Source organism: Bidens hawaiensis, unplaced genomic scaffold (assembly GCF_021521415.1).
Source record: "Bidens hawaiensis isolate Kalapana, Puna unplaced genomic scaffold, B.hawaiensis_p1.1 tig00033232_1, whole genome shotgun sequence".
Lineage (NCBI taxonomy): Eukaryota > Viridiplantae > Streptophyta > Magnoliopsida > Asterales > Asteraceae > Bidens > Bidens hawaiensis.
The window spans coordinates 71,289-82,017 of NW_027505285.1; the positions used below are offsets into that span (position 1 = coordinate 71,289).

General features: G+C 39.0%; 1 protein-coding gene and 1 pseudogene across 2 annotated transcripts; both read left to right on the forward strand.

The window, feature by feature from the left end:
• The first annotated feature begins 788 nt into the window (after nt 1–788).
• Nucleotides 789–2,827, forward strand: LOC143612108 (putative sugar phosphate/phosphate translocator At3g11320). Its single transcript, XM_077086174.1, has 4 exons — nt 789–1,388; nt 1,965–2,068; nt 2,148–2,376; nt 2,461–2,827. Exons 1-4 carry the CDS (start codon nt 945–947, stop codon nt 2,614–2,616), a joined length of 933 nt encoding a protein of 310 aa, XP_076942289.1. The 5' UTR covers nt 789–944; the 3' UTR covers nt 2,617–2,827.
• A 2,038-nt stretch (nt 2,828–4,865) lies between these two features.
• LOC143612115 (putative receptor protein kinase ZmPK1) lies at nt 4,866–10,255 on the forward strand (annotated as a pseudogene). Its single transcript, XR_013149895.1, has 3 exons — nt 4,866–5,214; nt 7,820–7,864; nt 7,956–10,255. The product of XR_013149895.1 is annotated as a putative receptor protein kinase ZmPK1 (transcript).
• Nucleotides 10,256–10,729: the final 474 nt, after the last annotated feature.

The following is a 10,729-nucleotide window of genomic DNA, read 5'->3' on the forward strand; positions in this document are numbered from 1 at the left end:
CATCAACCCAATGTAATTTTCATGTATTGCAGCGAAAACTCTTGTTTTTGGGCGGGCGTATGAGTATTCTTTTCATCAATTACGTGCGATTTTATGGCGATTATCATTCCTAGTCTGTCATTTTTCGGGTGTTCATCATCAGGAGAAGCCAAGGGAAGATAAAGGACGAAAAAACTTGAGTGAACAAGTCATTTCAACACCAAAATCATGCCTTTCGATTTCGGATTTCATCATCATTCACGTTACCACGAGTATCTAAATTCTTCATGGTTGCGTAAAGGTCTAGGGTTTGATCTCATTTGGTATTTAATCTAAATTTTAAGTAAGCTTGACATGATTTCCATGAAGTTGTTAAGTACATATACTTTTGGTGATTTCATGCGTTTAACACTCAACTATGTTAGATAACCTGTTAACTTCAACAGGTTGTATCATACTCATTGTTTCAACTATTTCGGTGATTATCATTAGAGAACAAAGAAGTTTAGCTGCCAACGTCTGAAAATAGATTAAAAAACTACATATATGTAGTACTTAGTCTACTAATTATCTAACATTTAAATCTTTTAAACTAAACTATGTATATGTAGTAACAAACACAAATCAAACCAAAACGCGTATTTTGTGAGTGAGATCCAAAACTATAGGGGCTGTGAATGTAATATACAACTGGCATACATACATACATACATACATACATACACATTACACACACAACAGCCTCTTTAAAATATTCAAATCACCACTGAGCCACCCACCCAGCCGGCAAAAAATTCCTCTTTCGCCGTAATAAAACACCCTCACCGTGTTCATATCAAACCCATTAATAAATCCAACTCAACTCAACTCAGATCCACAATACCCATCACTTCAATTTCACCCCCAAACCCCTATGTTTATCAAAACCCACAAACCCTAGCTAATTCCGATTTCAATTCCAAACCATGAAGCCACCCACGGGCCAGTGGTTCACAATCGGCCTGGTGTCCTCATGGTACGCTTCCAACATTGGCGTCTTACTCCTAAACAAGTACTTGCTATCCAACTACGGCTTCAAGTACCCGATCTTCCTCACCATGTGCCACATGACCGCTTGCTCTTTGCTCAGTTACATTGCCATTGTCTGGATGAAGATGGTCCCCTTGCAGACTCTTAGGTCTAGACCTCAGTTTCTCAAGATCTCGGTGCTGAGTCTTGTGTTTTGTGCGTCTGTGGTTAGTGGGAATGTCAGCTTGAGGTACCTGCCCGTGTCGTTTACGCAGGCGGTCGGGGCGACTACGCCGTTCTTTACCGCGGTGTTTGCGTATGTTATGACGGTTAAGAGGGAAGCTTGGTTGACTTATTTGACTCTGGTTCCTGTTGTTACTGGTGTTGTTATTGCCAGTGGGGTAAGATCTCTAATTTTGTTATGTTATGTTCATTCAATTAATATTGGTACGGTTCGAATAAGATAAGAGAGATGTAAATTTGAGCTTAGAATATATGATTTAAAGGAATCAGGGTCGTAGTTTTGCCCCGTTAGCATAAGGATCACAATTCGAATGATTTATGCGGTTATGTTAGTGTCGATATATTATTGATCCGGTTTAATTAGGATATGGGAGTTGTGTTGTATGCTAGACTAAAACCGTGTGAATGGAATGTTGAAATATTTACATAAGCAACTCGCATTAATTTGAGATTTTATTGGCTTGTGTAGTCTTAAGTAGCCTCACGTTCGATAGTAAATAGTAAACACTACTTGATTGTGTTAATGTGACGTCTTTCTGTTACCGTGGGACAGAATTCCTTTCCTTTTCGTATAAAATGTTGGTCGAATTATTTTCCGATTCTCCAACTATATCTTGATTATCTGCACTTGCTAGTTTGAAATGTTAAATGCAATGGTTACACCTAAAGTTGTTCAGAAGTGTTAGGTAATACTGTGTTCTGTTTGCTCATAAGCATCTCTTGTATGGATGCAGGGTGAACCGAGTTTTCATTTATTTGGTTTCATCATGTGTATCGGTGCTACAGCTGCAAGGGCATTAAAGTCGGTGCTTCAGGGGATATTATTATCGTCTGAAGGGTAATCCCTCTTTCTCTTCAATTACGCTCCTTTTGTTTGTTAAGCTGTGATTGGCTGTAACTTGATTGCATAATAATAGGGAAAAACTGAATTCTATGAACCTGTTGCTATACATGGCGCCAGTAGCGGTTGTGATATTGCTTCCAGCGACGTTGTTAATGGAAGACAATGTGGTTGGCATCACCATAGCTCTCGCTAGGAAAGATGTCAATGTGGTTTGGTATCTGCTCTTCAATTCTGCAATGGCGTATTGTGTAAATCTGACCAATTTCTTGGTTACTAAGCACACAAGCGCTTTGACACTCCAGGTATGTTTTACGCTCTCTCATTCCATAAGCCTATAGTATTGTATAGTTTTGAAAGTATGATTAATAATATTTTTAAAACTGTAGGTGCTTGGAAACGCTAAAGGAGCGGTTGCTGTTGTGGTGTCGATATTGATATTCAAGAATCCGGTGTCGGTAACAGGGATGCTAGGGTACTTGCTCACTGTGTTGGGGGTGATTCTCTACAGCGAAGCTAAGAAGAGGACTCCTATGGAAACCTAATCTATCACTTAAGATTAAATTTTTTTAGCTTATTTTTTTGGGAGGAAAAACACCTTAAAGAAGTCCATGTATTTCCATTGACATCATTTTTTTTTAATTTGTATCTTATGACGTGATTATGCGTCTTCTACGATTGTATAAATACTGTAGAATTTAAACACTATACCTGACTCTTGCCCTCAATCAATATTGTTCTACTTCTGTAGCTGTTTTTGGGTGCATGTTTTTTTTGTTGAATATAAAGTAACCTAGGGCTGTAAACGAACCAAACAAAGTATTGTTCATGTTCGTTTTTTAGCATAAAATTGTTGACAAACGGTTCATGAACATTAACCAAACGAAAATCCTTGTTTGTGTTCGTTCGTTAAGAAACTGAACTTGTTTACGAACGCAAACAAACATGCACTAAAAAAAATAAAAGAAAATTCTTAATCCAAAACATTTGATATAATCACATTATTTAAATATAAAGTTAAGCATATGAGATAAAATTATAAACACAATCATCTCCCGGTTGGTGATTTCACACTAATAATGCCAAGGAAGCACATGTTACCACTTGTTAGTTAAAACAAGATTTAATAAAACAAAACTTTAAGAAAACAAATTGTACATAAACAATAAAATATAAAATTTAAATGTTCGGTTGGTTATTACAAGTAAAATTTTAAAAAATATAAAACAAACTTATAATTAACGAACATAAACAAATGAACGTTAAAGAACATAAATGAACACATTAGCGAACGTTTCCGAACACAAATGAATGAAAGCAACCTCTATCCATGTTCGTTCATTTAATTAAACGAAAAAAAATTCTTGTATGTGTTTGTTTATCAATTATTAAACGAACGAACATAAACAAACCTTCCACCGAATGTTTGGTTCGTTTACAGCCTTAGTAACCATAGTTAATGTAGGCTGCTGATCATTAAATAATATCATCTTATTTTGGTATATCATACTATAATTTTCCCCTATCAAACTTTGCAACAATTAACATTAAGCTTGATAAAGATAATTACAAAGTAAAAAATAAATAAGGAATTGTCCTCATGGACCTCATGGTTGACATACAAACAGCAGCCAGATACAACCTGATTATTTGCGTCATAATATATTATATTTCATTTCATCAACATCAATCATGGTATCTGAAGAAACACTAACCGGACCCCGGGCAGACTACGGATAACCTAACGATAGATGTTTCCCACGAGGGGTTAGACCCGGTAAAGATGGTTCTTCTGATAACCTGCAAAACAGACACCGTGAGCTTGTCACTGAGAAGGGGGGGGGGGGGGGTTCCTCCTTGTGACCACCCTCCGGCGTGAGAATCAGACTAGATTGCTCTTTAAATATAAATGTATATTAAGAGATTGCTAGAGCAGATATCAGGTATAATATGATAATGTGATAAGATAAGATGATCATACCATTTGTGGTATTTATAGCCGAAGGTAGGTTTCCAAGGAGGTGTGGCCGGCTGCAATAGTATTCCTGTTCCACCAACAGTGGCCTACGCACGTGCCCTGCTGGTAGTTGGTGGGTAGGCAGCGGCTGATAGTGACCAGGCCTGCTGTGTACTATTCCTTTTCCACCAACTGCCGGCTATGCACGTGGTATGGCAGTAGTTGGTGAGTAGGCAGCGGCTAATAGTGACATACAGTACAGGAGCATGCTGCTCGCCATACTGTTGTCAATAAGCTGTCGTATCTTTAGTCAGATCTTTTGCCCATACCTCGTCAGGTACAGTACAGAAGATCTTCCCGTATCGTACGGACTGGCTTATTTGGGCGGGAGTATTCCCCCTCCCGCCCTTGTACGGGATTGTTCCCGGCTTTGCTCATTCCTTCAGGTGACACTGAGTGATTGAGAGCTAAGTGCCTTGTGCGTGTAGCCTTGCTGCGCGGGTGGCCTTCCCTGATGGCTTGTATCCGAAGCTGCGGGAACAGGCGGAGTCCTTCACCATTGGGAGGCATTTCCTGCGGGAACAGCTTGCGTACTGCGCGTAAGGACGTCACGTCTCTGAGCATGGTGGGTCCTGCGGATCCAGTTGGTTTCTGCGCAGACGTCCCTCTTCAAGGTGAGTCTTGCGGGTCCAACTGGGCTCTGCTGGGACCTACCTCTTCAGTATCAATATTCATTTACAAACACTCAAGGTCAACTTCTAAGAATTATGAATACAATGTTAAATACCAACTCGGTGTATAGTTCTAGTTCACCAAAACATTAAACATCAAATTATGATGAAAGCATTCCTTCTCCTTCTTTTTCTCTTGTGTTCTTTCACAGCATCAAAGAATACAACTCGTGATCGTCTTCAAAGAGGCTCGTCTATATCTGTTGAAGACGACTCACACGTCATCACGTCTCCAGACAACTCATTCACATGTGGCTTCTATAGCTTCCAAACCAACGCCTTCTGGTTTGCAATATGGCTCACAAACTCCAAAGACCGCACCGTCGTTTGGACTGCTAACCGCAACACACCGGTTAACGGGCATGGCTCAAAGTTAACCTTTGAAACAAAGGGAGCCATGGTTTTAACCGACGTGGATGACACCATCGTGTGGCAGACTAACGCAACACCAACTTGTGACATTCGTCAATTTCAGGTTAACCCCGTTAACTCAACTCCGTCAATTCAAACTTAAAGATCACGGAATCTATAACACACACCTCATTACATTTAAACTAGGGTTTAAATGACGTTTAACACTTACTACATGTGTAGTCTTTCGGGAATTGCACCGAAACGCAAACGAGTTGACGCAAACGATTGGTGAATAAATGAAAAACGTCAAAACAATAATTATGTGATAATTATGTGTTAGACTTATGTGTTATGTGATAACATTGTTATAAACGTTAACTCAATGTGCTAGAACTAGTTAATTAAGCTAGAAAAGTACAAACTAGAAGTTGAGGGACTAAAGTGTAACATGTTATTATTATTATTAATAAATATAAAACCCTAACACTCTTTCTCTCCCTCCCAAACCCGACGGCAGCTCTAATCCCCCCCCCCCCCCCTTGCGATCGGCCTCATATACACACATACAATCAAGATTGTTCAAGTTTGATTGAAGATTAAGGTGTTAGGAAGGTATAAACAACTATCCTATGCATCCTCTATGCTTAATTTCGATTTTAATGGGTTAATTATAAACCCTAGGTCTGATTTTTATATGTGATGGTGTTCATGTGTCTTGTTTTGATTGAAAGATGTATTGATTGTCGAATTGATAGCTAGTATTGGTGCTATTGCATGTTAATTGTTGTGTCTTTGAGTTTGAGATCAAATAAAACCCTAACCATGTGTGTATGGTGTAATTGATATGCATGGATAGTGGTTATAGTGTCTAGAATGTTATATGAATGATTTGTGGTCCATAGATAGTTAATATGTTGAGTTTGGATGCAAACAGTTTCTGGACAGATTGTGTTGTTGATGTTCAATTGACTGTAACGGGGTGTAAATGTGAAAATTGGTTGAGATAGTTGATACTAAAGTAAACTAGGTTGAGTCTAGTTTCTAAAGAATGTAAATTTGCAATTTTTGGACGTGTAAAAGTTAACCTTTATGATTTTACAAAAACGTGGTGCAAAGCTGAGTTGTTAGACCTGCTGTTAGGTTGTTTTGTAAATGTTATATCTCATGAACCACGAGACCAATTGGGTTGGTTCCACTTCTGGAAGTTGACTTGTTGAGTTAGGAACCTAACCCAAGTGGTCTTGCATTTGTTGGATTTTTCATTTAACGGTAATTTCAAATAACATTCTGTTGCGCATGAATTTGACTGTTATGAGCTTGCTGTAATGTTTTGATCATTATGAGAAATCTATGAGGAATAAAAATAAAATAAAACATGTTCTGGAAACCTAACACATATATGCTTTTGTGATGATTTTTGGTAAATTAATTGAGATGCTATGATCGGTGGAATAGTACAGTCTTTCAAGTAGAATTTCTGTCTCGATGAAACTAGCTGCTGAATTTTGTGAAAATGCATGAAACATGATACTTGCTATATAATTGTTATGTTTAGACCAAATTGCCCCTGTGGAGAATACTTGTTAAATAGTTGTCGTGTTTTGACCAAATTGCCCTTGCGGGGAATAATTGCTAGTTAATTGTTATGTGTGACCAAATTGCCCTTACGGGAAGTAATTGCTAGTGATGTACATTATTAATACATGACACGTAAATAATTGCTCACACATGCAACGTATCACAGATGTACTTGTTAAAGTCACACACGATTCACAAACGAAACACGAAATATATTGTGTGCATAGGTATTATGTGCCGAGTCTAGAGACTCGATAATATTTCTGACACTTAGAAAAATCTCTTTGTTGTTTTAGAACGCTAGAGAGAGTTTTTCTGTGACACGCATCCTTTGGTGAATTATTTTGGGAAATACTTCACAAACAGTGAGTTTCACTTACCCCTTTAAACTGTTTTAAACGCTTTTCACTTGGGGGAGATAACATACTCCGATAAACGCATTTAAGATTTTGTTAGTAAATTATATATCACTTGTAAAGGCTAAGTGGCAAACGAAACATTTGAAGTCCTACACATCGAACCGGTTAATATTTGGAATAGCGAGTCACTGTTGAGTAGTACTACTGGGTTTGACAAACCCCACCCAACGCTAAACTCGACTGGAGGTCTAGCGGGTGTAATTTTGGCTAACACGTACCATGGTCTGGATGACCTGGTGACAAGGCACTTGATAAACAGTCAGCTTCGGTGTCGAACACTTAGTAATACTTGTTTTATAGGCTAGCTACCTATAGATATATAATTGATTTAACACTATCTGGTAAACGCTAAACGCAAAACGCTGAACGCAGAACGCTGAACGCAAAACGCTAAACGCTTTATTTTATATAAACTTGTGAACTCACCAACCTCGTGTTGACACTTTTAGTATGTTATTCTCAGGTAGCCGAGGCGGGCGCGCGGTATAGGATCATGCATTGCTTGAAAACGCTTTTGTTTATGCAAACTATTTTTAGACTGTTATTATTGGGTTTTAAGACGTCCTGCGTGACGCAACATTGGTTTCTATGGTTTTACGCTTCCGCACTTATGTTCATTTAAACGTTTTTATGGTTTGATTATAACTAATGATTCCGATCCTGTTAGTTCACACCCTCTGACGGTAAAACTCCGTTAGTGGATTTTGAGGGTGTGACACAACTGATGCAAACATAGCCGTGCTGCTTAACACAGGTATACAGTTAATACCAACTATTTGTAGGAGCACAACATATGTTTACAATATTACAAAGAAACCTAAAATATATATTCTGTCGAATAACAGGTAATCTAGTATTAAAGAACCAAAAAGGTCAGATTATCTGGCAAAGCTTTGATTTTCCAACCGACACTCTTTTACCATCTCAAACGCTAACAAAGAGTAAAAGTTTGATATCTGCTTCAAAAAGAGGAAGTTTTGAATCCGGGTATTTTGGTTTAAGCTTCAACAGTATTAACGTTTTAACACTGATTTATGACGGCCCGGAAATCTCAAATGTATACTGGCCCAGTCCTGATCCCAGATTTGATGCTTTCGCTTTCGGAAGAACCTTGTATAACAGTAGCAGAATCGCATCCTTTAACGATTTGGGTGTCTTTAACTCCAGTGATCGGCTGACTTTTACTGCTACAGATATGGGTCCGGGGATCAAAAGAAGACTAACCATTGACCATGACGGTAACCTCAGACTTTACAGCTTAAACGAGTCAACCGGATCATGGTCAATTTCATGGCAAGCCATTTCACAACCATGTAACATTCACGGAATATGTGGGAGAAACGGCATTTGTATTCAGAAAGACAGACCCGAGTGTTCATGCCCCCGGGGTTACGAGTTTACCGACCCTGTTGACTTAAGCCAGGGCTGCAAGCCCACTTTCAACATAACATGTGAAGCATCATCAAAGTTTGACTTTTTACCATTACCATACACCGATTACTACGGCTTTGATCTAAACTTCTCGTCCCCGGTTTCGTTCCAATCATGTCGTGACATCTGCTTGGCAGATTGTCGTTGCCAGGCGTTTAGTTACCGCCTAACAGGCGAAGGCGTTTGTTATGCCAAAAGTGCGCTTTTTAACGGATACCAATATCCTAACATCCTAGGTACCATCTACTTTAAAGTACCGTTAGACACTAACACATCAGCATCTTCCAGAATCCTTACCAGTCCTAACGCTACATGTACAAATGCCATATCTATGTTGGGATCTCCATCTATGTATGACTCAACCAGCACAAAGTTTCATTGGGTTTATCTTTACTCATTCGCTTTAGCTATCGGTGTAGTTGAAGTTATAGTTATCTTATCATGGTGCTGGCTATTCTCTTGAAAGAACCAGTTGCTAGCCAGCTTAGAAGACGGGTACCGAATAACGTCTGGTCAATTCAGAGGGTTCAGTTATCGAGAACTAGTGAATGCGACACGGAACTTTAAGACGGAGATAGGACGAGGAGGGTCGGGAGTTGTTTATAAAGGGATTCTAGAAGACGAACGTGTGGTGGCTGTGAAAAGACTGGGAGATGTGAGTGAAGGAGGCGAGTTTTTGGCGGAAGTGAGCACGATTGGTAAGATTAATCACATGAACGTCGTCCGAATGTGGGGATTTTGTTCACAAAAACAAAGCAAGCTTCTAGTTTACGAGTATGTAGAGAATCTTTCACTTGATAAAAGATTGTTTTCTTCAAACTTTCTCAACTGGAAAGAACGGTTTAAAGTTGCAATAGGTATAGCAAAAGGGTTGGCGTATTTGCACCACGAGTGTCTCGAATGGGTGATTCACTGTGACGTGAAGCCGGAAAACATTCTTTTAGACGGTGCATTGCAACCAAAGATTGCAGATTTTGGTTTGGCAAAGTTAAGTGGACAAAACTCAGCGTTGACTAGGATGAGAGGGACGAGAGGTTACATGGCTCCAGAATGGGCTCACAACGTGCCTATCACGGCAAAGGTGGATGTTTACAGTTACGGGGTTGTGGTTTTAGAATTAGCAAAAGGAAGTCGAATATCTAACGTAAGTGTTCAAGGAGCAGAAGAGGAATAATCCGAGCTTATGAGGTTTGTGAAGGTAACAAAAGAAAGTATTCAAAAGCACGAGGAGTCATGGATTGAAGAGGTAATCGATCCGAGGTTGGAGGGGACGTTTAGTAGAAAGCAGGCTGCAAAACTTGTTGAGATCGGTCTGAGTTGTGTGGAGGAAGATAGAAATAAAAGGCCTGCAATGGATTCGGTAGTTCAAGTCTTATTGAGTGTGAGTCTGAGTAGATATACGAAGTGTCCTATGAACTCGTATTTGTACACCGTTTTCATATTGTTTCTTTTTTCTGTTATGTACGGATTCTTAAATACTGGATCCAAAATCTTCATTTACTTGAATTGTTTAAATAATAAAACAAAGAGCAAATTACAGATATTGTCATTTATGTTAAAGTTACAGTTATTGTCTTTATAACTACGAACTTACATGGAAAATCACTGATATAAAAACTGTTTTACTACATGTCCTTAAGAACAAGACTATTTGTGTCACAGGTTTAGCTGAAATCACCTTTCCCTAAATTATCTCCAAATTTTATTGATCTTCAAGAAATCTCTTGCATCACATTTCCCATCTTTATATCTATTCTATTTTTATTACCTTTTCTCTTTCTTTCATTTGCAATCTTAACTACTAATTAACTCTTGGGTCTTATTAACAGATCACGCCGTGCTTGCGGTGCGCGCATATAATGTATATATGTGTGAACCCTTGGGTGGGCAAAAGTAAAATTGCACTAATTTTGACGTTATTTTACTAATCACGTGAAAATAACGTTAAAAGTGGCGGAAGGTTAATCAGGCATCATGTGGTGGCTTTGATAGCCGAAAGACAAGGGCACATGCACCAATCAGCCGGTGTCCCGATGATTGAGTGTTATGTGCCTTATGTCCAAGGCTTGATGCAAAACTACTATCGAGCCGGGGGTCTCACCGGAAGCAGCCTCCCTATCCCTATGGGATAGAGGTAAGGCTGTCTACATCTTACCCTCCTCAGACCCTACCATAGCATTGTTATTGG